Below are 27295 nucleotides of genomic sequence, written 5' to 3' on the forward strand. Positions count from 1 at the left end.
CATGCCCTTCCACCCAAGAATTCCAGTTCTAGGAGAGATGTGATTGTGAATATTTGTATGCATCTAGATGGTTATTTCACTGTTATGTATAATAGCAATGTATTGGAAGCACCTAACAATAGAAGAATGGTTGAACTAATTTATCTATATAATGGAATACTATGCAGCTATTATTGTTTTTAGAAGCATAAGAAGCTGCTCGCAATGCAGCCTAAAGGGGAAAAAAGCAAGATGCAAAATTGAATATACAGTGTGCTTCCATACATACAAAAGAAAAAAGACTAGAAGATAATATTCCATCCAGTAAAATATAGTTGAGTATCTCGATTCAGAGGTTGCATGCATTGCTTCCTTATTTTTATCTTGTAATATTTTCAAGTGTTTTACAATGAGAATAGGAAAAGGGGTTTAAAAGAAAGCCTCCTTTGAAGATTCACCATTTCAGAGCTAATACGTTCGGTGTGATGACCCAAGAGTTAGGTCAAGAGTTCTTCCCGTCCAGATACAGAATCTGGCCAGGAGCTCCACAGAGGATAGCATGACTATCATTACCATTGACCCCTGTAATGCAAGATCATATAAGTACTCTCTTTACCCCTTCGTACTGGGGATGGGACTGGACTATGCTTGTGTCTACCAGTGGCAAAGTCTTGAGAGTGTAATCTCTGTGCTCTGCTGTCCATGCAGCAACCCTGACCTCCGGAGAACTGAGCCCGTTGTGGAGAGCCCCTTGCAGAGGACCAGCAGTGGCAGTTCCTCCAGCTCCAGCACCCCTAGCTCCCAGCCCAGCTCCCAAGGAGGCTCTCAACCTGGGTCACAAGCAGGATCCAGCGAACGGACCAGGGTTCGAGGTAACGCTTTCCCCTACCTTTCCAGGACAGCATTCCCTGAGGAGGAGAGCCATGCACAGGGAATCAGATTACTTCCTGACTTCTGTGACTTCTGGTCCTGGCGTGGCCACCACTGTGCGTTGCTGAAGAGCCGCTTAACTGCTCTCAGCCTCAGTCTCCTTAGGGGAGTGGACCACCATCCCCAGTTATATGTGTGACATCAGTGTGGACTAAATCCTTTCTAATTGCAGATACCGGTGTTCTCCAGGGAGATCACAGAATATTGGTCTTATTTGAAAATGTAGTCATCAGTCACCTGAATTTCCATTTCCATTTGATTGATTGGTTAGAGTTTCATGGACCCCCAAGTATCCTCTTCCCCTTGTGTCAACTGTGTTCAGAATACAAGGTATTTTTCAAAGGGAAAGTTAATAAAGGCTAATGTAGAATAAATATACACTTGAGAGAAGATATAAAATCTATGACTTAAAAAGTATACTTGATTCTTCTGGGTTTTCCTATTAGAGAGGTAAAAATTAGCCTCTCTGACCATTTAATTCAAGTCATTCTTCATTGCTTAGTTTTCATTAATGAGGAAGCTTGTGAAAAACATTAATGTGTCCAGCTAATTATACATGATAACCTATTGTTTATAGCTAATCAAAATGTACTCTTTCTGCATAATCTTTTTCAGAAGATAATTTTGCCTCCAAGTAATAAAGACCGGGATTTTTTTTTAAGTGCAATTTGGAAAACACTTATAAATTACTCTGCCTAATGAAAACCACCAGTTCTTTATTCTCTCTTAGCCTCTTCATTAGACACAATCATACTTTACCTCCTAATATTTCTTTGAGTAAACTCACTGTACGTCCATTTTGGAAAGATCGATGTCAGACATGCAATGCTTGTGTCTATGAATTAGGATAGGGACTGGCCTGTGGCTGCCCCGATGTGCGATCTTCTGACATCAGTGGCACCACCCAGAACTATGTATACTTTTGTTGCCTTGATCCAGATGTAAAGTTACTTACTTTGGAAAACTGCCATTCCCTTACCTTTTTTCTATTCATAAGCAACTTAATTTGCTTAGTTAGAGCAAATGCTAAAGAAAACCAAACTTAGGTATACCATTTTAATTCTCTGATCTGATTCAGGTTTAATTCTTATCTTCTTTCCTTTGGCCTTTAGTTTTTCTGGGTTAAAAGCACTCATATCCCTGGTGTATCCCTACCCAGGAAAGACCACTTTGAAACCAAACAAAGGAATCTCTCCCACCTTAGATTGCTTCTTCTCTACCTATAAGCTCATAAATCGGAGGGATGCTCTTCACTTGTAGCTGTCAGGCAGCCCTCCCCCAGCCCTTGCTCTATAACCTCTATTCTAGGGCCCTTCCCCTTTATCACCAACACTCTCCTTCCTGCCCTCACCCTAGACAACTCCCCTTTCCTCCCCCCATTTAAAAATCGTTCCTCCAAATAAAACAGGTTTCTATATTTTTCTACAACATTTCGTCAGAAAAACTTACCCTGATGGGTCAGTGGTAAAAGAAGAAATCAAACATAGAATGCTAACTCAGTGGCTAGTTTAGTATCATAATTGAGAATAGGACTTGGAGAAATCAGACAGAATCCCAGCTCTGCACATAACTTCAGTGTAACCTTAGGCTAGTTGTGTCATCTCTCTAAGTCTGTGTTCAACTGTCATACAGGAAAACAGTGCCACGTCATTGGGTTGGAGCAAGGATTCAATGAGGCAATTGACATAGAAAGCGTTTAGCACTAAGCCTGACACAAAATTAGCGCTCAGTAAGTGGCGGTGCTGGCTAGTTTTTCTTATTATTACCAGTGACCTCCAGGTTATAAGACTAAATGTGTATGGCTGATTTTGTTTGCCTGAACATTGACTGCTTTCTCACGGATGTGCTTGAGGATTTGCCTAAGTGAATGAGGTGTCCGCTGAGTCATTTCCAAGGCTGACTCACCACAGAACTCCAGAACTTGAGCCAACACCTTCTGATGGTCATTATCTTTCTTGGCCCTCTGTTTTTTCCTCTAGCCAACAGTAAGTCGGAAGGATCACCTGTGCTCCCCCATGAGCCTTCCAAGATGAAACCTGAAGAATCCAGGGAAATTACCCGACCTAGTCGACCGGCTGTGAGTGCTTTTCTCTCAAACCATTTTGAACTCTTTTAATTTCCCAGAGAACCCGCAGGATAAAGTAGTTGGGGATGCACTCCTGACTATGAAACAAAAAATGTTGAGATTAATAAGAACGGATGCTAGAAGCATCTGGAAGGAAGTCATACCTGATTAGGAAAGAAATGAACAGATCTTGGATTGCTTATCTGCCTTTGGTTATTTTGCTGATCATTAGCACTATGTTACAGAATAAAACAGGAAGAGAAATAACTCACATTATTCCATAATTTCTACTCAGCAGCTTTAGCAAAAAGATGTTGAAAGTAACAATTAAGAATATTTGGGCACTTTCTATGGATTTCTCTTGAATATTCTGGCCTTTTCCTATATTATTTTCCACATGAATTAATATTGCAATTTTTCTGCTGCATTTCTGCCGCTCCAGGACTGTATTTTCTAGACCAAAACTTGATAAGCATGGTCTGATAGGGGGCTGACAACCTGAAATCTAGCTTCATTGCTGTAACTCGTCAGACCCCAAATAGCCTTAAAGAAAGAAATAAGAGCATGGAGGCTGAAATTCGAAAGTTGGAAATTAATTTGGAATGAGTTATTATCCACTTATTTTATTTAAATTTTCCAAGAATCTTTTCTGTGAAATGGATGTGAAGATGTTTTCGTTTACTTTATTTTTTTACGTTTTAAAGTAAGGAAGTACAGTGAGGGTAACAATGAAGGGCATTCACACCATTCTGGGTTGAGGTTCTTCTTGCCCTTTTGCATTTATCAGTTGTGTACTAACAATTTCCATTTTGTGTCTAACCTGCTGCCTTTCTTCCGGCTTTTCCCCCTCCCGTGGATTCTTCTGGATTGGTTTCCTCTTATCTCAGAGCTATAAGAAAGCTATAGACGAGGTTAGTATTACCTTTGCTTGGTCATGCTTTCACAAGATGTAAATATAAACTGACTTCCTGAGGCTGATATTTAGAAAGGTGGCCAATTGGATCACAGATTAAAGTTCATTCCTTTGGAGTGATCTGCTGGGAGGAGAGCCCTTTCACAGAAGCCAGCCTGAGCCCCTCAGACACTGTGTATAGCTCCAGAGACCTTCCTTCTAGCCAAAATGTCACTTTTCCAATGTTCCAGTCTAGCTAAAGATAAGCATCGGTGCTTTGTTATTAGCACAGTTTCTCATTCTAGTATCTTCTAGTAGCAATACCTGAGCTTTTAGCCTGCACTCGCCAGCCTTGCTAGGGGATGGCAGTTTTACGAACAAAGAAAAGAGACATCATTCTAGGGTTGTCCAAATTTATAGTGTGTGATTTGTGAACAAGGAGTTACCGGGTATTGTTAGATTAGTTTGTGGGACATTAACTACAGCATCAGCGGCAACGTCAACTTTAGTTAATGAATCCTGGCGAGTTAAGTAACTTTATTTCCTTATCTGTGGTGACATTTTTCCATTAGAAAAATATATGGCTTTGCCAATCTTAAGTAGCTTGCTAAGAAGGATGACTGCCTCACTGCTCTTTGTCAGACCTGCGTGAATACAGCATAGTGGAGTTGTTTTGGAAGAGGGAGGCCTTCTGCAAAGAGTCCTAACTGCATGGAATCTGAAGGCTAGCATTGTGGCTTTAAGGCTGAGCACCGTTTTTGTGAAATGATATGGAAAAAGCACTGGCTTTGGGGGTGAACAAGCTGCATTCAAATTCTGGCTGCCCCAATAAATAACTGGAGGGGCCAGTCTCACGAACTCTCTGGGCCAGTTTCCTCATCTGTAAAATGGGGATGAAAACACCTGCCTTTCCTCGCTCACAAGATTGTTTAGGTTCACTCAGGATCATGAGTGCGAGAGCATTTTCTGAAGCGTGAAGTGCTATGTAAAGCCAGGCGTGGAGCTGAGGCGTGGAGCTATTCTGGTGGGAGAAGCATGTTTCTGTGTGTCTGATCTTTACCAAAAAGCATCACTTTTTCAGAATTATGACCGCCTCACCGTTCAGAGTGATTTAGAAAGTCATTATCATAGTTAAAGAATTATTGCTTATATAAAAAAAAAAGATTCTACATGTCTACAGTGCGTGGATGGCATTATAGAAAGAAAAAAGGGAAATGTTTTTAATTGCTCTGTGCTACAGCCTTGCCCCTTCTCCTCACGAGAGTGAGAAGGACAGGGATTATCACAAATTTTATCAGTTTTCTCCCAATCAGTCCTGATCCTCAGGCTGCCAATAAAATGGTCGCGTGTGTGCACAACTCAAGGTTGCCTCTTATGAGTCCAGAAATTAGCTTGGAGGTGGCTGTCATGAGGGAAAGGGCTCCCATGGATTTCATCTGGTTAACCCAGGATATTTTAGGCTTTTAAAAATTGCTTTATTTATTTCAGGATACTCTAGCACACTGGACAGAGATGAGAGGTAGGCAACAGAGGTAGAAATAATTGAGGGGGTGAAAGCTGTACACCAAAATCTCTAGAGCCATGGATGACTAGAAATCTGACAAATTCCAGAGCACATCCATAGGCTGGACAGAACTGGAACAAAGTTTTTTTCCCTCAGTTGAAGATATCAAAGTCAAGTGACTTCCCCAAGTCATATCTTTAGATTTCCTAAAAAGGAAATGAATTATTTTAATATGTAAAGAAAAAAACAACTTTAAAATTTTTAACTATTATTTTAATAGTTTAAAAAATTGAACTAAAATTTGCATAAACTATATTGATTTTAGAAAGATACCCAAAAGAGCACCTTTTAAAGCAGAGTATGCATAATTGTCAGATTAAATAAGCCTTTTTGAAAGAAAAATTATATCAAGTTGATTCTCAAAAGTGTTACATGAAAGAAACCTTTGGGTGAGAGCCCCTTAATTATCTTTACTCAGTAGTCAAAAAGCTTAACATTTTGCCGTATTTCTTTTCCAGTTATACATTCTCAAATATTTTTATTGTAAATAGCACTTTTTTTCTCTTTTTAATACTTTTTAGCTCCAGGCTTGAGACAGTCAAGCAATAAATTACCACAAAAACTCATTATATGGAGAAGATTGGTATTGTCAGAAAATAAAGCATATGAAAATGGATCTGAACGCAATGGTGTCAATTTTAGATCATGTCTATTTCCTATAACTTTGCTATTGTAAGTTTTTCCAGGGTGGATGGATAAGGAACAAAACTTCAGCTAAACACACAGACTATGGGCAATGGAAGATTAATTTTCTTTGGCTGGGGTATATAGTTTTGAGTTACTCGTTATTGGCACCTTGGGATTTCCATATATGCCTCACCTGCCAAGCTGTTACCAATTAAACTTAAAAGGAATTTGCAATTATTTCTAAAGTTTCAGGAAAGATAGCTTTTTAATAACACAGAAACCAAAAAAAAAAAACCTCTAATTAAAAGTGAAATTATAAAGCAGGTCAGAGCTTTAGAAGTGTTCCTAAATACAGTGTTTGTAGAAATTCAGGTGATTTTAACAAGTGAGAGTTACTTTAAATCAATGGGCTTTGGACCAGCTAAATATTTCTAAATAGTTTTGATTTTTTTAAATCTTCTTTGTCTTGCTTTGAAATGTCAGCGATAAGGAAAACCAACCCATGGGGAAAATGTATTATTAATTTAAATAAATCATAGTTAATATTATTATACTTTACTCAGAATTACTGACATTAGAAATAAACTCTCTTAACCATATTCTCTCTTTAAGTTATAATGTTTTTTTAATGATGAGTAACATTTTAAATGCTAGTTGTATTCTTTGATGAGACATAACATGGTCCTAACATAGAGAAGGAAAAATACAAAAAAAATTTATCTAATTTTTAAATTATTTCATTGGTTTGGAGGATTATAATGTCCTTTTTCATTAATTGCTTTAACAAATATCTAAACTGTATTTTCCCAATGTGCTCAAGTGTAGCATACCCTTCACTTTCTCGTCAATTTGATAAAGATAAACATTGGCAATTGTCAAGAGGAAATAAGAAGTAAAAAGCTGAAATCTGAACATTAGCTTTTCTTATTTTGGCCCATCACCAAAGAAACCGGAAATAGATTTGCATAAAATTCTGTGTGGTAATTTTCCTCTTCATTAATGGTGTACATTATATTTAAACAGTTTGAGTCTTTTTAATACAATTTTATTTTCATTTTCATGGATGGGATAAATATATCCACTGAGATTGAGGCCATGTGTGTGTGCATGTGTGTAAAAGCCCAGCAAGCATGTTTGGGTGGAAAATGCACAATTTGAATTTTCAAAAGCTTCCCTTTTCCAAGGGCTTCAATTCAAATGACTACAGAACAAATGTAAAAGTTGTCATTGCTGTCCCTTTGATTTTTATGAAATTAGAAAGAAACCAATCCTTCACTTAACACCTTGAACTTTCTAAATTTCTTGACCAAATAAAAAACCTGAAGCATTTTCTGACCTTAGTCTTAACCAATACATTAATGCCTCACATATAGGCAACAGTAAAGAAACAGGATGATCTGTTGTCTTCTCAAAATAAAATTATATTTATAATTTAGTTACACACATTTATCACAACTTTTCTTCTAACCTATCAGGATAGATTATCAGATGTCATTTAGATCACCTATATTGCTCTAACCTTACATCAGGTGAATTGGACTAATACATTTCTGGATTGAAATAAAGAGAGAATATGGCCATAAGAAAACTGTGGGATTTAGTATCTTCAAATGAGTTTCTTTCTCCCTAATCCCCTGTCTCTCACTGAATGCTCTGATTCCCACATGGGTCACTAATATAGGGAGAAATGGTAAGACTGATGTCAAATTGCTTTCTCTTCATTTGCATGCTGTGTGCCAAGGGCAGTTTAACCCATGCAAATTAGAGCGGCCATGCTTTTGCAGAACAGCTTCCCTCTGCATTGCTCTGAAAGCATGTACAATAAAAGGTAGTCAGATATGCAGCACACTGCCTGCCATGTGCCTGGTGATTAAATACCACCTCATCACATCCATAAGGCTAAAGCTTTCATCATACTCATGGAAAACTGAAAATTTACCTCTTCCTTTTGGTGTTTGCACATTCATTTCAGTATTCTTCGCCAGGGTTTCTGCCAGGTGACGCAATATAAAACAAAAGAAAATGAAACACCTATCATTCTGGAAGAGAACTCTTTTTTGTTTTTGTTTGTTTTATTTTGTTGTTGTTCCTCTTGATTAACTCAGCTCTGTGGCTATAAATTTCAGTGGCACTGGGCTTTGGGGTGGGCCATTATTTGATGTGGTGCCTCGGCTCTCCAGGGAATGATGACACACCAAATGAGTCATTGTAGCAGCTGGAACCTTGGGAATTGCTCTGTTCTGTGACTGATGCTAGATTTTGGTACAGTAGCAATCATAAGAGGAGAAAGGCCATGACTATGGCTTGGGCAGGAGTCTCAAAATACTGGGGAATAATTTCTAATCTTGTGGGTAATTAACTATGAGGGTGGGTGACCAACTTCACCTTCCCAAAATAAAATGTGAACCCAGTGTTTGTATATATGTGTACACGCACAGTGCACATACACATATATACACATGCAGATTCAGAACCGAACAGTCTCAGTCTAGCAATTGGTTGTGAACAAAGTTTAAATTTATTTCATCTTTCTTTTCTAGTTTCTCCGCGCTACAAACATCGTTTTCTTGGTTTCATGCAGTAACTATGTTTGTAACAGTTCTATAGAGAGCTTTTTTTTCTTGTTTATTTCTTGTTGCTTAAGCCGGAGACTTGCTGAGAGATGTCGCTTTGGTTGTATCTATAATTCATATACGCTGGACACACTTTTCTCTTGTAGGATCTGACGGCATTAGCCAAAGAATTAAGAGAACTCCGGATTGAAGAAACAAACCGCCCACTGAAGAAAGTGACGGATTACTCCTCCTCGAGTGAGGAGTCGGAAAGCAGTGATGAAGAGGAGGAAGATGGAGAGAGCGAGACCCAGGACGGGACAGTGGCTGTCAGCGACATACCCAGACTGATGTAAGAGACCTGCGTTTTACAATATTGTTTCTGTTTTTTTATGTTTTGGTTTTTTGGCCCCGAGGCCTGTGGGAGCTTAACTGACCAGGGATCGAACCCGCACCCCCTGCATTGGAAGGCGAAGTCTTAACCACTGGACCACCAGGGAGGTCCCTCCCGAGACCTGCTTCATCACTGTAGGCCAGGAGAGGTTAGGTCTCCAAGACAGAAGGACAGGAAATATGAATTAAATATAAGATCATTTGTGAGTCTCGGGCAGGATCAGTTGACTTTGGGGATTCACGTTTTTATTAGAGCATAGTTCTATATTCACCCCTCTCCCTAGACACAGTTACTTAGAATATGTAGCACTTCTAGGACTGCATATGCTTTGTCTAAGCTGTTGTGGCGTTCACCATCCCTTGGGTGATGCTTTCTTGGTTCCTGTCATCTCCGGGCAAGTGATACTGACAGCCACACCCTAGAACTAAAGAGCAAAATTATAGGCAATGGCATTTAGGGGTTAAAACTGACAACATGAGATGTATATTTCACTGTCACCACCACCACTAAGGTGGAATGCAGGAGGCAGCATGGGTTAGCATCCCAGCAAAACAATCAGGAGTCGAACAAACCTGCAGAGAAACTTCTGAGTGTTTGACTTAAGTACACCCCTGATTTTCTACTTCATCTTCTCCATTGTCTCTTTTATGTGATCCTCTTTGCTGCTGCCTGTGACTTCACCATGTACAGTCTTCTTTTTTAGATATTTATAGCTACATAGCTTTCCCTTAGTATTTATAGCCTTTACTTCTCTTTTCTTTTTTTAAGTGAGAGGGAGGCTCCCTTTTTCTCATCAGACTGGATCCTAGAAAAGAACCTCTCCTCTTCCCCTATTACTTCCCCAATTCAAACAAACATATTCATACAATCACACTCACATACATCTCTCATTTCCTCTCCCAAATAAACACAAGGTGCCCAGCCCTGGTTTGCCATAACTTTGATAAAGAGCAATGCTAACTTTTCCACCTTCACTCCTCCTTCACTTCCATTTCTTTGACTCGGCTACCACTATTGGTCATCACATCACATTTACTCCCTAGAGAGAAGATGTCATTTCAGGCCACAGATTACAGTCCTGTCCGGCAGAGGCTGGAGAGACAGGGCCTCCCAGTCTGCAGGAAATGTCATCCATTGATTAATGATCGTTACAAGCAATTCTGAGAGACAAATCCAATTATCATAGCTGAAAATCCATACTTGTTATTTTACTGCTGATTACCCAGTTATTGACAACCATAAATATGCTAAAATATGACATTTGGAAACCAATTGCATTCAATTGCTTTTTTAACAGCAAATAAAGTTGTTCTAGAGGCAAAATCACTAATCCAGAACATTCCCACAAAATATGCTAGTCCTTTCAGTTTTTGTCTTGACTCAGCATTGGTTCATTCTTCTAACAGATGTTTTGAATTCCCTTTAAGCACTGAGCATACAGCTCTGAGGGTGGATTGTGAATTTAAAAGATTGGTAAGACTTCTACTGTGTGCTAGACCCCATACTGAGGGCTTTGAGACATTCAAGAAGTGCGTACATGAATTCTGCCTTCCAAAAGTTTACATTCTAGTTGGACAGAGACAAAATTATACATGGAGAAGTTCAGAGTAATATAAATAGTTGGAAGAATAACCAATAGCCTTGGAAGAGATGTTAAATCGCATTTGGTTTTTAAGCCTCCTGTCGTATTTTGTAAGGCTCTTAGTGGTATTTACCCTCGTATCTCTAAAGGCAAGTCCATCTCTTCCCCCACTATGGAAACACCCACCTTTCTAAAATTGCCTAAATATACCATGCTGTGCTGCGCTTTCTCTGCTGTCTGGCACTCTCTTGTTCCTTTAGAAATCACCTATCACGGCCCAGCCCGTACAGGCAGAGCCCATCCCTTCCTCTGTGCTGCATGGTGTCTCCTTTGCATTCCTGCCATTTCATGGAGTACCTTGAATCAGGTCATTTATTACATGTTGTCTCCCTCTCTGGGCTGTGAGATCCTTGAGGGTGAGGATTGAGCCTTATTTACTCTCTACTCTTAACACCTTGCCTGGTGTCTGGAATAGAGTTGGTCTTCAGTAACTTTGATTTATACTTAACCGCACTGCACTGAAATTGCAAATCCTGGCGTCAAAGTGTTTATAGCCTAATCCAGAGGAAAGATGTGTACACAAATAACTGTCATCAAGGTAAAAAGGAACACGGAGTGATGTTAGAATCCCAGGTGGGGGGAGTTGAAGTAAAGGCACAGAAGGTTAAGTTTGGTGGGAATATAGATGGTATGAGGGGGGGGAAAGTCTGGACTAGTGAAACCAGACCGGCATCATGTAGCCAGTGGGGAACCCTCGAATGTCTCCTGAGCTGGGGAGTGACATGATTGGTGCCATGTTTGAGAGAAATCATTTCATCAAAGTGACTTGGAAAGAGAACAGACTAGATACTGGTAAAGGCATTCAGAGGATCTATTACTGTAATCCCAAGAAGTAATAAATGGGCTGTCATTGAATACTTATAGTGGAGGCAAAACTTGATGTGGCTCTTGAAGAATTGCTAAATTTTAGACAGATTGACATGACTGTCCATTAAAGAACATTTAAAATATGTAATTGTATATGAAACATACTCAGAGAAGAAACAGGATACAGATGTGTGCATGTGTGTGTGTGTGTTTATTCCAATTTGCCAAATATATGCACTTTTGTGAATATGAAATATTGGGTTGGCCCAAAAGTTCGTTCGGGTTTTTCCATAAGAGCTTACGGAAAGACCCGAACGAACTTTTGGGCCAACCCAATATATACTGTCTGTTCTGCTACAGCATGAGCAGTTGTATGCCTGAGAAACTTCATACTATTAAAAAATCCATTGTTTCTTTAGGAATAAGACATTTCTGAGTTAGACTCCTTCTTACGTACATTCTTATCACTTTTATTTTCTACTGTTAAGGTAAACCTTCACATTTTGTGCTGTATTTTTTAAAGCAAAAAATTAATATATTATATTAATTATATAAATATATTGCAACAGAGTTCACTATCATGAAGTCTATACAAAAGAGCTTTTTAGAAATAGAACACAGCCATTCCGACAAGCAGCTGGAGATCCTGATGTGCAATATAGCAACTTCTTCTATGTACAGTGTTGGCTTCATATTAATAGTATGAGGTTTAACCTATAAGAGTGCACGTAACTAAGATTGTATTCCATAACTAACCAACTGCACTATTTCCCAGTGCCTCATGCATAGAAAAATAATGAGTGAGGGGGAATTATATAGTGGTTACCTGTGGATTATACAACTCAAAAGGATTTTTATTTTATGTGTAGCCCCAATTTTATGATAAGCATGCACTATTTTTATAATCAGGAAAAAAATAAAAGCTTTATAGAATAGGAGGGAGGGAATGAAAGGCACGTAAGCTGATTTGCATCAGCCCAAGCAAGCTGAAGAGGCAGCCTTTAGTATCAGTATCTTCCCTCAAGCACCAGCACATGCTTCAGATCAGTACATGTGAGGCGTGGTCTTCATCATTAGGACCATCAATTGCTATTGCAGTCCCTGAACTTTGCACAATCTCATAAAATGCAGTCTGGACAGTGAAAGCCACATGTCTATGTCTTATGTCCCCTCTTTCCCAGTCTCACTAGAAAGCCATGGTTCTGGCCCCGTTCACCAGCCAGGCTATTGTTGTGCCCACCCCGCCTCTTGCCTGCCGTCCTCTCAGCCGTCCTGTCCGTTGGTTCAGGCTTTGGTCTGAGTAGTGTTGTAGAAGCGTGGCTGTGGTCGTGCTGTATCCCTAGTGCCCTACAACTCTTTTCATTCCTAGGCCGCATGACTGTCACAGCATATGCTCCAGCTGACCTTCTCATTATTCTTTCTGAATGCCTTGCACTTTTCCAATGTTGCCTTTTCTTGGAATGACCTCCTCTCCCTCTGTCCCACATTCTCACTTACATCTGCCTTGCATTTGAGTATTTGCATTGTTTTTATGCTCTTCCAGATGCTAATCTCTGTAGTTTCAGGAACCGTGTCTTCTTCAGCTTTTATATCCACTACCCAGTGCCAAACCAAGGGCCTTTCATGTAGCAGGTGTTGGATAATGTATATTGAATTGAATTAAATCAATACCTGCAGGAACACTTTGACAAATCCAATTAGAGATTATTGTTCTAAACATGTGACCTAATTACAGTAAATTTTCTATAGTTTTCCTTCTAATTAGTTGATGTGTTTTGTTTTTCACAGTCTTTATAGAAATTCAGACAACTGATTCTTCCTACCCAGACTCTATATCAGAAAAGTAATTTTTAGAACAAAGGCTTATTTTAACTATAAAATGTTATAGTTGTTTTAGCCTTAGCATTTTTAAACCATTGCCTTTTAAAATTATTATTAATAAACTCTATTTTTTAGAACAGTTTTAGAGTTACAGAAAAATTGAGCAGATAGTATAGAGTTCCCATGTTACTCCCTCCACCGACTCCCACCCCCTTACCCCTCCCCCACACAGTTTTCCCTGTTAGTAACACTGTACAAAGGTTATATAGAGTGAAGCAGAATCCTGGGGACCAGTAGCATTTAAGAGGAGCTTATGAAAAAAACAGAGAACAAAGGGATAAAAGGAAAACCAGGGGAAAGTTGTCTCAAAAGCCAGAGGAGTACAGAAGAATGGGACGGAGTGATCAGTCATATCAGACACAGGCAAGAGACCAAACACCATGTCAAAGAGCAATCATTGAAACTGAGAGCTTAGAAATGACTTAGGGAGTTTCCTTAAAGTGCTTGAAGTCAAGTATAAGAAGTAGTCATCTGAGGAGTGAACCAGAGTGTGTTAGGGAATAAATTGGAGAACTTTGCAAGGAGAACTTTAAGGAAAGAGAAACATAAGTGTGGGTAGTAAATACAGAATTAGGGTCAAGAGAGATGTTTTAATGAAATGGGAGACAGGAGAGACCTTATCTTGTTTATTGATTGGAAGAAAGAGAGAAGGATTGTGAAAACACAGGAAGGAGAAGGAGAGGAATAACTTCCAATTGACGTTGGTCCTCTGCTCTTCTATTTAAGCCTTCTTACTGAGTTAGAAATGCTGCATTGCTAAACTAATTTTTTTGTCTTTTGCCAATCACTTTATGTACCTTATTAGTCTCTCAACCTCCATTAGATTATAATCCTCTGGAAGTTTAGGGTTATGTCTTATTTTTCAGATATTTATTCTAGCGTCTGGTACAATGTATATCACATAACAAACTTTTAACAAGTAATGAATGAATGAATGCACGAAAGAATTTCTAAGGGGTTGATGAAGATTGACGTGGCAGAGTTGGGAGCTTGGAGCCATAAAAGAAACATATAGAGACAGAGGATGAAAGGACAACCAGGGGAGTAAGAAGGACAGAAGGAAGTGATCAACGACAACAGACACAGCAAAATGTCTTCTTTTACAATTTAAAAATGTTCTGCAGTCCCTGAATCACGAACTGTGGGCTGCACTTTGTCTTTTAAAAGAAATGTGTAGAGAAGTACTTCGGAGCACGCAGAAATTTATGGGAATTTTCCATCATCAAAAGCCATTACCTTGGGCTTCCCTGGTGGCGCAGTGGTTGAGAATCTGCCTGCCAATGCAGGGGACATGGGTTCGAGCCCTGGTCTGGGAGGATCCCACATGCCGCGGAGCAACTGGGCCCGTGAGCCACAACTACTGAGCCTGCGCGTCTGGAGCCTGTGCTCCGCAACAAGAGAGGCCGCGATAGTGAGAGGCCCGCGCACCGCGATGAAGAGTGGCCCCCGCTTGCCGCAACTAGAGAAAGCCCTCGCACAGAAACGAAGACCCAACACAGCCGTAAATAAATAAATAAATAAATAAATTTATTAAAAAAAAAAAAGCCATTACCTTATATCAGACGACATGGTAGCAGAAAAAATAGTGGTGTGAGCAGTTAATACAAGGTACACAGAATGAGCAGGTATATACAGAAGGTTCACAATACAACAGACAAATCCTGCACAATCCTGCACAATAGAACAACCTTAAACTAAGAGGAATTGCTCACTATTTTAGAAGAAAATTGACAAAGGAAGGAATATAAATTATCATCTTTTAGTCAATCTATGAGGAATATTACTAGTAGAAATAATGTAGAATAAAACTCAAAACAGCCCAAAATGATCACCATAAAAATTTATCATAAATGAAGCAGTTCTGGCTCATAAAATTGAAAGTATAAAATTGACTCAGGAAAAAAAACAGTCTCAGAAAAATATTCAGCAAAAGGTAAAACTGACAGTGGTTAACACTATATACTAACACTATTGTTTAAAAATTGACAGTGAATCAAATCTTAATAAAATTTACACTTTTAAAATTGGACCTGGTAGAAGTAGTGAACACAGAGCCTTTGAAAGATGATATGGACAAAAAAGCTGATTGGTGTACCAAATTTTTGCTATAACATTTACATAGAGAAGGATTGGAACCAGTGATGGTAATTTTAGCAAAATTATGATGAAAATGCAAAAATTGGGGAAGAACTTAACTGAGATATGTAGAAAATTAATTAAGGAATTGTCGGATTGGAAAGAGCTCTAGGAAATACCTTTTTCATGAAAATTCATCCGTGTTGAGATATTTCTGATTAAAATGTTTGGATAGAATCAGAACACCACACTATAAAACTCTTAGAGGAAAACACAGGGAGAACACTTTTGACATAAATCACAGCAAGATCTTTTTTGATCCACCTCCTAGAGTAATGGAAATAAAAACAAAAGTAAACAAATGGGACCTAATGAAACTTAAAAGCTTTTGCAAAGCAAAGGAAAAACTACAAACAAGGCGAAAAGACAACCCTCAGAATGGGAGAAAATATTTGCAAATGAATCAACAGACAAAAGGAGGTTCCTTAAAAAACTAAAAATAGAATTACCATATGACCCAGCAATCCCACTACTGGGCATATACCCAGAGAAAACCATAATTCAGAAAGACACATGTACCCCAATGTTCATTGCGGCACTATTTACAATAGCCAGGTCATGGAAGCAACCTAAATGCCCATCGACAGATGAATGGATAAAGAAGATGTGGTACAATGGAATATTACTCAGCCATAAAAAGGAACGAAATTGGGTCATTTGTAGAGACGTGGATGGATCTAGAGACTGTCATACGGAGTGAAGTAAGTCAGAAAGAGAAAAACAAATATCGTATATTAATGCATATACGTGGAACCTAGAAAAATGATACAGATGAACCAGTTTGAAGGGCAGAAATAGACATACAGATGTAGAGAACAAACGTATGAACACCAAGGGGGGAAAGCAGCGGGGAGGTGGTGTGATGAATTGGGAGATTGGGATTGACATGTATACACTGATGTGTATAAAATGGATGACTAATAAGAACCTGCTGTATAAAATAATAAATAAAATAAAATTTAAAAAAAACAGAATTAGAACACCATTGGGGTAAAAACAGACGTGGAGCCAAAATATCTTTATCTTTGAACTCAGGTGAGACTCTGAAAGAGAACTTGATTGTACAGTGTTAGCCTGGTGGCTAGATGACCACCAGGTCCATCTAGCCTCTGACAGTGGCAAAGAATGCCTGAGTGATGAAGGAAAGTGCCTCCCGTCCTAGGAGACTTTGGCTCTTGATAAACGCTTCATTTACTGATTTATTTGTTTTACACCACCTTGCCTTAAACAAGAATTTAAGGCAACTAAAAATAAGATACATACAAGATAAAACAAATTTTCAACTGAATGAGTGAAGAAATCAGAGTTTTGAGAATTATTCTGATTTACCAATCTAGCAATGCACCAGGAATTCATTACAGCAATTTCTTTTTCCGTGTCTCTTGAACACTATTAACAGCTCCTTTCTGGGAGTGAAATATTGAAAATGCTTCTTTGGAGTTTCTTCCCAAACACATCAGTTCTAACCTGTACTTAAATGTATTCAATCCACTGCTCTAGTTTAGTAATTTCAAAGTAAGTATCTTCCTGTACATTTTTTTGGTCTGGATTCACCTCTTCATATTTTTGCCTCTCCATTTTGGATAAAACTCCTTGACAGGTGTCTTCTCTGTCCCAGAGATGTCATAAGACTGGTGTGTTTCTTGTTTCTTAGATTGAATATTCCATCAAGTCCTTGGACTTTGATAGGATCCAAGAAACCGAAGATGCCTTTTTTTTTTTTTTTTTTACTTTTTAAAAAAATTTATTTATTTGTTTATTTATTTTAACATCTTTATTGGAGTATAATTGCTTTACAATGTTGTGTTAGTTTCTGCTGTATAACAAAGTGAATCAGCTGTACATATACATATATCCGCATATCCCCTCCCTCTTGCGTCTCCCTCCCACCCTCCCTATCCCACCCCTCTAGGTGGTCACAAAGCACGGAACTGATCTCCCTATGCTATGCAGCTGCTATCCCGCTAGCTATCTATTTTACATTTGGTAGTGTATATATGTCCATGCCACTCTCTCACTTCGTCCCAGCTTACCCTTCCCCCTCCCCATATCCTCAAGTCCATTCTCTATGTCTGCATCTTTATTCCTGTCCTACCCCTAGGTTCGTCGGAACCATTATTTTTTTTTTTTTTAGATTCCATATATATGTGTTAGCATATGGTATTTGTTTTTCTCTTTCTGACTTACTTCACTCTGTACAACAGACTCTAGGTCCATCCACCTCACTACAAATAACTCAATTTCGTTTCTTTTTATGGCTAATATTCCATTGTATATATGTGCCACATCTTCTTTATCCATTCATCTGTCGATGGACACTTAGGTTGCTTCCATGTCCTGGCTATTGTAAATAGTGCTGCAATGAACATTGTGGTACATGTATCTTTTTGAATTATGGTTTTCTCAGGGTATATGCACAGTAGTGGGATTGCTGGGTCATATGGTAGTTCTAATTTTAGTTCTTTAAGGGACCTCCATACTATTCTCCATAGTGGCTGTATCAATTCAATCACAGCAAGATCCTTTTTGACTCACCTCCTAGAGAAATGGAAATAAAAACAAAAATAAACAAATGGGACCTAATGAAACTTAAGAGCTTTTGCACAGCAAAGGAAGCCATAAACAAGACAAAAAGACAACCCTCAGGATGGGAGAAAATATTTGCAAATGAAGCAACTGACAAAGGATTAATCTCCAAAATATACAAGCAGCTCATGCAGCTCAATATCAAAAAAACAAACAACCCAATCCAAAAATGGGCAGAAGACCTAAATAGACATTTCTCCAAAGAAGATATACAGATTGCCAACAAACACATGAAAGGATGCTCAACATCACTAATCATTAGAGAAATGCAAATCAAAACTACAATGAGGTATCACCTCACACTGGTTAGAATGGCCATGATCAAAAAATCTACAAACAATAAATGCTGGAGAGGGTGTGGAGAAAAGGGAACCCTCTTGCACTGTTGGTGGGAATGTAAATTGATACAGCCACTATGGAGAATAGTATGGAGGTTCCTTAAAAAATTAAAAATAGAACTACCATATGACCCAGCAATCCCACTATTGGGCATATACCTGGAGAAAAGCATAATTCAAAAAGAGTCATGTAGCACAATGTTTATTGCAGCTGTATTTACAATAACTAGGACATGGAAGCAACCTAAGTGTCCATCAACAGATGAACGGGTAAAGAAGATGTGGCAAATATATACAATGGAATATTACTCAGCCATAAAAAGAAACGAAATTGAGTTATTTGTAGTGAGTTGGATGGACCTACAGTCTGTCATAGAGTGAAGTAAGTCAGAGAGAGAAAGACAAATACCATATGCACACATATATATGGAATCTAAAAAAAAAAAAAAATGGTTATGAAGAACCTAGGGGCAGGGCAGGAATAAAGACGCAGACATAGAGAATGGACTTGAGGACATGGGGAGGGGGAAGGGTAAGCTGAGATGAAGTGAGAGAGTGGCATGGACTTATATATACACTACCAAACGTAAAATAGATAGCTAGTGGGAAGCAGCCCCATAGCACAGGGAGATCAGCTCGGTGCTTTGTGACCACCTAGAGGGGTGGGAGAGGGAGGGTGGGAGGGAGACGCAAGAGGGAGGAGATATGGGGATATATATATATGTTAGCTGATTCACTTTGTTATAAAGCAGAAACTAACACAGCATTGTAAAGCAATTCTATTCCAGTAAAGATGTTAAAAAAAATAAAAAATTTTAAAAATTTAAAAATTAAAAAAACTACAATGAGCTATCACCTTACACCAGTCAGAATGGCCATCATCAAAAAATTTACAAACAATAAATGCCGGAGAGGGTGTGGAGAAAAGGGAACCCTCTTGCACTGTTGGTGGGAATGTACATTTTTTTTTACTTTTTTAAATTTATTTTTTATTGAAGTATAGTTGATTTACAATGTTGTGCTAATTTCGCTGTACAGCAAAGTGACTCAGTTATACATATATATACATTCTTTTTTCTATTCTTTTCCATATGGTTTATCCCAGGATACTGAATACAGTTCCCTGTGCTATATAGTGGGACCTCGTTGTTTATCGATTCTATATGTAATAGTTTGCCTCTGTTAACTCCAAATTCCCAGTCCATCCCTCCCCCACTCCCTCCCCCTTGGCATCCACAAGTCTGTTCGCTATGTCTGTGAGTCTGTTTCCGTCTCGTACGTACATAGGTTCATTTCTGTCATATTTTAGATTCCATATATAAGTGATATCATATGGTATTTCTCTTCAGAGATGCTTTTTTAATGTATGAGAAGCAATTAAAAGAAAAGAACAAAATGGTAAAAGATGTAATTAATACACCTGAGAGAAACAAACCCTGGTGCCTTTCCTATTTTTAAAAAACCCACTTTACAAGAGAGTTGGCTGCACAGTAGGGTAACAATAGGTGCGGCATTGAAAACTGAAATCCTGCAGGTGGGCCGCATTGCCCGCCTGGTCCTCAGTTTCCCACGGTGCTGTGCTCTGTGCCAAGGGCCACAACAACCCTCATTCTCTGCTCTCAGGGCAGAGATGTCAAGATCCTATTCCCTTCTCCCACTGTATCTTAAACACAAGAGGAAGAGACAAACTGGAAATAAATATACCACAGTGTGGTGTGATTACACAGGTTTTAGAAAGTACTGGACACTGTTGAGTTAAACAGCCTCGTTAATGGGTGCCTGGTATACCAGAATGCCCTTAATTGATATTCTTCTCTCTAAATAGTGTAAAACCCACTTATGAAATGATTATTTTTTATACTCCTACTCTGTGCCAAGCTCTATGCTGGGTACTAGGTATACAGGGATGAACAAAGAGACAAGAATTCTGCCCTCACAACCATCTGTTCTAATGAGAGAGAATAGAAAAGTTAAAAGAGTCAAAAGGATAAAGAATTACAAATTTTAATGGGAACTATTAAGGAAAAAGGATGAAGAGAAAGAAGAGGGGCTAGTGGGATAAGACACTGATGGGTGGTAAGAGAAGGCTTCTCAGGGAAAGTATCAGATAAGATGAAATCAGATAAATGAGAGGGAAACAGCCAAGAGCCAGGGTGAGAGAGAGCTTTCCAGGCAGAGGGAACAACATGTGCAAAATTCAGGGCGCCTGCTGGTCAGAAACAGGGTAGGGAGGGCTGAGAGATCATGCAGAGCCCGGTTGCTCATGCTGGCTGCCGGGTCGAGAGTAGGTCCAGAGGGGACGCTGCAGAAGTGGGACCTCAGTTCAAGCATCCGTGCAGCATTAAAGATGAAAGTGGAATGTACTTCAGGCCACTGACCTTTACACTTAAAATGGTTTAAATGGTAAATTTCATGTTGTGTATATTTCACTACAATAAAAAATACTACTGTGGACAGGAAACAGGTGTTCGCTAAGCATACACTGTCCTGAATGTTGTTCCTTCCCATTTCAGACCCACAGGAGCCCCCGGGAGCGCTGAGCAGTACAATGTGGGAATGGTTGGCACGCACGGGCTGGAGACCTGTCACGCAGACACTTTCAGCAGCAGTATTTCAAGAGAAGGGACCTTGATGATAAGAGAAGTAAGTTGGTATAAAAACTGTAGAAGAAGTGCATTTCTTAATTGGTTTTTATATTAGAGCTTTCACAGAGGATGCTTACTGCTTGTATTTTAGGGAATGGGGTGGGGGGAGGGAGAAGGACCCGTGTTTCTAAATGGTTGAGTGATTTTAATTGTCTTCCTTCTTTCCTGCATCCTTCTGAGCTTAATCACATTTGTCCAGATTCTTCAGTGGAAGCTATGCAAATTGGAATATAGCAGTTGAGCCTGAGGATATAAGACTGGCAAACCCAGATGTTTCCTACCACAGGAAAACAGAAATTAATGGTCTATCCAAATAACATCAGTGGCCTTGTTATGCCTTCTCCTCCCCATCCCAGGTTTTATCCTTGTGGATTTTATGTAGAAAATGCTCGGTAGTTCCAAGAAATGGTGATATCATCTTATCTAGTTAAATTAACATTAAAGACTATTAAGCTGTACTGGTGAAAGAACAAAGAAATACCAAGATGTACTTAAAAATGCACCTTAGCACTTTGAGGAATTTTGTCTTTTTAAACTCTAGGAACATCATTTGGGGGCAGGGGGCACACATTCCCTTGCACCTGTCCCTCCAACATGCAGTACCTCCCCATTGTATCTGTGCCGATAAGAAGGGCTTGGACACATTAGAATCTGTCTTTTCTTCTTTTTCACTTCATCATCACCGTGCAAGCAGGTCTTTTCTTGGAAGGAAAGTAATGTCTGGTGACATTGGGCAAAAGTTACTTGACCTCTCCCTGCAACAATTTTGTCATCTGTAAAATTTCATAAGTAATAGTATATGACTCACAAGATGATTGAGGGGATTAAATAAGTTAATGCATGTAAGCATCCAATAAATGTTACCTATTTTATTTCACTCTCTCCATAGCGTCAAGCTCTCCTTTTACTTGTTATCGCTTCCCACTCTTCCTTCTGAAACACAAACGTATATCATCTGTCATTCCCCTTCCTCAGCCAGGGTAGATTGGAAAACAGTAATAGCAGGCTTTGCTCTCCAAAAAGGCAGAGGGCATCTCATTTTTGTTAGAAAGAAAGGAACTGTAGTTTTGAGATGAATAAGGCCTTTGAAATAATAATGGGCAGTAGAGCTATAACTGGAAGACTAGTTCACAAAGCAACTTGCTAGAATTTCGTTTTATGGCCTTGCCGAATCTTTCAAGTAGACTTTAAAGAGCCCTTTCACAGAAGCCTGAAATGAAAAATGGACTTGGCTGCTGAAGTTGACATTGTGTCATGCTGGCATATAAATCTCCCAGCACGGTGAATGGATACTTTCAATGCAAATGTAGAGGGCTTCTCTCACTAGACCTTGCCACTTGGGAAAACATGAGGGGAATTGTTCTGGAATGAGTTACTCTCTGACTCCAAATAAAAGGACTCCAATATCTTATGTGGTTTCAAATTTGCTTGAGTGTTTAGGACAGAGTCAGTACCTTGACGTGGATATTTGGAGCCACATTTTGAGTTCAGTTGCCAGCCGCATCCAAATGGCTCCATATTGTTGAAAGCATTCCAATACTCTATGACCACAGTCAATCACCTTGAAAATTGCATTCAGCAGTGTCATATATGAATTTGATCTATTGCGGGCCCTAAAATCTTTTTGTCCTCTCAATTTCTAAATTGTTCTTTTTACAAATGTGGGCTTTTAAAGTAACAACCTGAGTTGAAATCCATTAAAAGTATGTGTATTAAAAAGATAAATACAAATTAAAGTATGACAAAAGGAAAAGAAAATAAAAACTCTTTATGGTTCAGTTCCCCAAGATGAACATCAAGGAGAATCACTTAACTCGTACTTCCTGTTGGAGTGGACCAGATGCTTCTATGGGGGCACACTGGCTCTCCTACCCATGGTCTTGTCAGAGGCAATCCCCCCTTGTAGTGCACACCCCTGCCCCTGTGGTTCTACCTTTCCCCCTCCTACAGCCCCACAGGACCTTTCTTTACTCTCCTTCTAGAATACACCACACCAGCTGTCATCTACCACTTTGTCCACAGGGACCCATCTCCTGGAAGAGCTCCTCTTCCTCCCCCACTGCAGCCCACTCTTCACCCAGCAGACCCCTGGGGGTCTGGCTCAGCTTCCCTTCCTCCTTGAAGCCTCTCCTGGGACTCTGTGGGCCTCTGTCCATAGCACCTTCCTTATTGCCCAGCTGGTATCTCTCCAGGATCTGTCCACCCACTGAACGAGGATACTAGCTTACCGTCATGAAGGCTGTTTTGGTTACAAGTACTAGAAAAAAGAACTCACTTACAACAGATTAAGAAAAAAAGGCAGGGTAGGTATCAGAGATTCAGAGGTGTTTCCTAGAAGGAATCCAAAGGCAGAAAGCAAGTTGGGACCCTGTATAGGGTTGGAACCAGAAACTGAAAAGGGATTAGGAGCTCAGGCAGCTTCTTGTGTGCAGATCTCTGGCTCCCTCACTGCCTGTCTCTCCTTACCCTCATCTCTGTTTCCTCCACTTTCTCCCTTGTTCTCTCTGTCCACACACCAGCTTCCTCTTCCCCCTCAAGCACGTGCTCTCACATCTCCACACCCACCCTCCCAAGTGCAAGGTGTTCACCACATCCCAGTTCAGCTGCCCAGCAGAGACTGACCAGTATCTCTCAGGCCTAACTGGAAATTCCAATGGGAATCTGATTGTGCTTGGCTCAGGTGTCCACTCCTGGTCCAGTCAATCAGCTGTGGCTGAGAGCGGAGCCACATAGGACAGCAGCCACCAGAGCTGGGCTCTGCTTCCAGACAGCCTTGGTTCAGACCCTGATTTCACCACTCACAGCCCATGTCACATGGGGCAAGTTAATTGAATTCTTTACACTGAAGCTTTTCCATCTGTAAAATGGGGATAATATAAGCTAGCCCCCGGTGGAAGTGTGAGGAGATGAACCTAAGGTGTTCAGCGCGATACCCAGCATCTACTGATACTCAGAACATCCTAGTGCCCACCGCCATGGGACTGGTGAGGGCATGAAGATCGTAGAGCTCTTTGGGGCTCTGTTAATGAGATCGTAGAGGACAGAGCTGCTGTTCATTTATCTTTGTGTTCCCAGCAGAATGGCACACAGAAGGTATTTAATTCTAGAGGGTGCTGGTTGAATGAACAAAAGGGTGATGACTCAGAAGTGGGAAGATTCAGGGGTCACTGCTGAATTCCTTCAAGCTTCTCACTGTCTGGGCCATTTCCCCTCTGAGCCTCTTCGGGTCTTTCTTTGATAACCAGTGTGTCTGCATTAATTTTTGGCTTGAGGCAGAACACTGCTGATACAAGAGAGACCACAAAACTCTAAAGAGACAATGTGCGATTTATGCTACTGGAAAGTTGGAGGGAAATGGTAAAAAGCTTTTCAGTATTTGAACAGAAGTAAGAAGGCGGGAGAAGCTGCCCAGTACACAAAAAATAGGGGATAATACAATAAATTAGGACTGAACCCCTTAAATGTAATTTAGAAGATGAAATATTCAGATGAGCACTGTGACAAAATGAGTACAGAAAATGCCCCTCTCCTGGACAGTCGTGGGCCAGAAGTATTGTGCCCAGAAACACAGAGGGCACTAAGGCTATCTATCCAGTTATTTCTCAAGCTTCCTAGTAACATCAATTACATGCACCCCTTCAGGAACTTGGGGTCTGTTTCATCTTTCCCCAAAAAGTGCCTCCTTTCGCTTCCAGCCAGAGGCAGGTGCAGAGCTATAACTGCAAGACCAGGACAGGCTCCGGAAGGAAGAAGCCAGGCCAGTGAGGTGGTCAAAGAAACAGCACGAACCCTTCCTTGCCATGCCAGCCCCAAACAAGGCAGGGAGTGTGTCTGCCTTGCTCCTGATTGATTCCTTCATGTTCAGCAAAATGCTTCACACTTAGTGGACACTCAGAAATGTTGGGCAAGTGAATGAAAAAGAGAAAAGGCAAAGAGGGAATCATTACTTAATCAGGTCTGCTGTAAGAAACCTCAGTGAGCCAGTCATATAAATGTGAAATCAGAAAGTGCAATACTAGCCAGGACTACAGTGTGGGCACTGGCTTTTTGGGAGCAGGATTTTCTTTTAATTCTGTATGTCGTCCCTAGCATCTTTGAGAGGAGGCTTTGCTCTCCACGGCAATGATTTCCAACGTGTTAGGTCATGCAACCTTATCAGTAAGAATTTCAGGGACTGCCACATAACACAGTGTATTTATTTGTTTACAAATTATGCATTTGTCCTACTACACTAACATATACTTTATAAAATACCTTTAAAGGACATTAAAAAGGAATGCTATAGGCTGCCCTCCACAGCTCGGTTTATGCTGACTCTGGTGGCCGCCTGGAGGAGATCCTGGAAAGGGAAGGGAGGGGAGAGGTGGGCTCTGGGGATGGGTGCGAGGACCCGACCCGAGGGGGGAGGGATTGGCCCCTAGGGGAGGGCTGACCCAGCTGACTTAGTGGCCCAGAGTCTCTCCCTCGCTCCCAAACCTCAGAGGAAGGCTTTGCCCAGGGCACAGATTCCTCAAGGGCCTGGATGGCTCTGGAGGAAGGGCCACGGGGCCCGAGGTCTGGGTTCCTGCCCCCGCTTGCCCACTCGAGCTTCTGGAGCAGGCAGTGGCGTCCAGCCAAAGCAGGCACACTCTCGGGCTCTGCTGCCTTTACCATCTTGGGCTGTGTGATCTTGGACTGCTTATTTAACGTCTCTGAGCCAGAATTAATAAATGAGATAATATTTGTAGGGGGGAAAGAAGGATGCTATAAACAATATTTCAGGTGCTTTGCTAGTCATGATAACTTCATCTTTTTTTTTTTTTTTTTTACCAGCTCCTGGCAACAAGCCGCCATAGTTGCTTACCGAGAGATTCAACATTAGTGACAGTGGATGTAAACCCATATTTTCAAATAATCTTTCGATTATTTCCATGTTTTCTTTGTAACTCTCATCAGATATGATTAGTTAATCATTGGTTTGACCTCGTGACTGACAGAGAACCCTGTGAGTTGGGAATCATCTCTGCATTTTCTTGGAGTGCACTGGGCGTGAATTATTAGTGTTACATCTCGTCCTACCGCTTCTTTTCAGCGATATTTTAGGTGATGTTTCTGTTTAGTGGGTTTGTGTCTTTGTAACCTGGTGATGAGACCTGGTGTGCGTGCACAGCACATAGGCACACAATGCACGGCCCCCGTAGTGCCCCTGCACCCGCGGCATTCCTGTCTTCCCGCAGGGCACCTCCTCATCGTATGTGACCCCTGACTGCCCTTCATGCAGGAGCATAAGGCCCCAGCGTCAAGCCATGTACTAAATATTAGCAAAGCTTAACTTTTTTCTTATTTTCTTAGATAAAATAGGAATCTGAACATCTTCCCACTCCCCAGTGGGACGGTTTGCAGGCCACGGCAGCTGTGCTGTGTGAAGGGTGACATCGCTCTGTGGCCTTTGCCTTCCCTCTCTAACGGCCGCCATGTGTTGTGCCCCCTCAGACGTCTGGAGAGAAGAAGCGATCTGGCCATAGTGACAGCAACGGCTTCGCCGGTCACATCAACCTCCCGGACCTGGTGCAGCAGAGCCATTCCCCTGCGGGGACCCCCACTGAGGGCCTGGGACGCGTCTCCACCCACCCCCAGGAGATGGACTCTGGGACTGAAGTAGGTGCTGGGCGATAGCCACGACAGCTGTGTCCTCCTGCAGGGGGTTCTGAGACCCCGGGCCCCTCAAGAAGGAGGCTTTGCCAAGCTCCCAGAAGCGTGTTTGGTTGGGTTTTAGTATACTATATAACTACTTATGCATATGCGCAAATGGACCAAATCCTAGAAGCAGAGCAGTGAAAAGTTCTCAGGTAGCATCTGGACCAAAGCCTGTTTTTACAGAAGCAAATAGTGAAGCTCAGAGAGGTTAAGTGCCTTGGCTAAAGGCACACAGCTGTTTTGTGACAGAGCTGGGACCAGAACTAGGACCTCCTATCTCCCAGGCCAGGAAAGGAAACTTCAACCTATAGAGATTCCAAGGCCAATAGTTGAGGTTCATAGTTACATTAATTTAGTCAAACTAAGTTTGACTTAGGTGACATAAGGTTGAAATGATTTGTTTATGAAAAATATGAATAGATACGTTCTCAAAGTGTTCATCTTCCTAAACTCCAAATCGCACAAGAAAGGAAGAAGTGGGATATTATCTTTCCTGCACAGAAAAGAGTCTGGGGAAAAAAACCAGAATAAACAATCTGCCGGGAAGTGCTTGTAGATGTCATTGACCGAGCTTGACCAGT

At 40.6% G+C, this 27295-nt stretch overlaps 1 protein-coding gene across 1 annotated transcript in view; it reads left to right on the plus strand.

Annotated features, from left to right (window-relative positions):
* Window positions 1-27295, plus strand: part of TNIK (TRAF2 and NCK interacting kinase) — a 410774-nt gene that overhangs the window by 365019 nt on the left and 18460 nt on the right. Inside the window, exons 18-23 of the mRNA XM_061193436.1 lie at window positions 688-851; window positions 2889-2986; window positions 3862-3885; window positions 8777-8961; window positions 20907-21036; window positions 26511-26675. Coding sequence (XP_061049419.1) covers window positions 688-851; window positions 2889-2986; window positions 3862-3885; window positions 8777-8961; window positions 20907-21036; window positions 26511-26675 — 766 coding nt within the window. The remainder of the gene's footprint in view (window positions 1-687; window positions 852-2888; window positions 2987-3861; window positions 3886-8776; window positions 8962-20906; window positions 21037-26510; window positions 26676-27295) is intronic.

This window comes from Eubalaena glacialis, chromosome 6 (genome assembly GCF_028564815.1).
Source record: "Eubalaena glacialis isolate mEubGla1 chromosome 6, mEubGla1.1.hap2.+ XY, whole genome shotgun sequence".
In the NCBI taxonomy this organism is placed as follows: Eukaryota; Metazoa; Chordata; class Mammalia; order Artiodactyla; family Balaenidae; genus Eubalaena; species Eubalaena glacialis.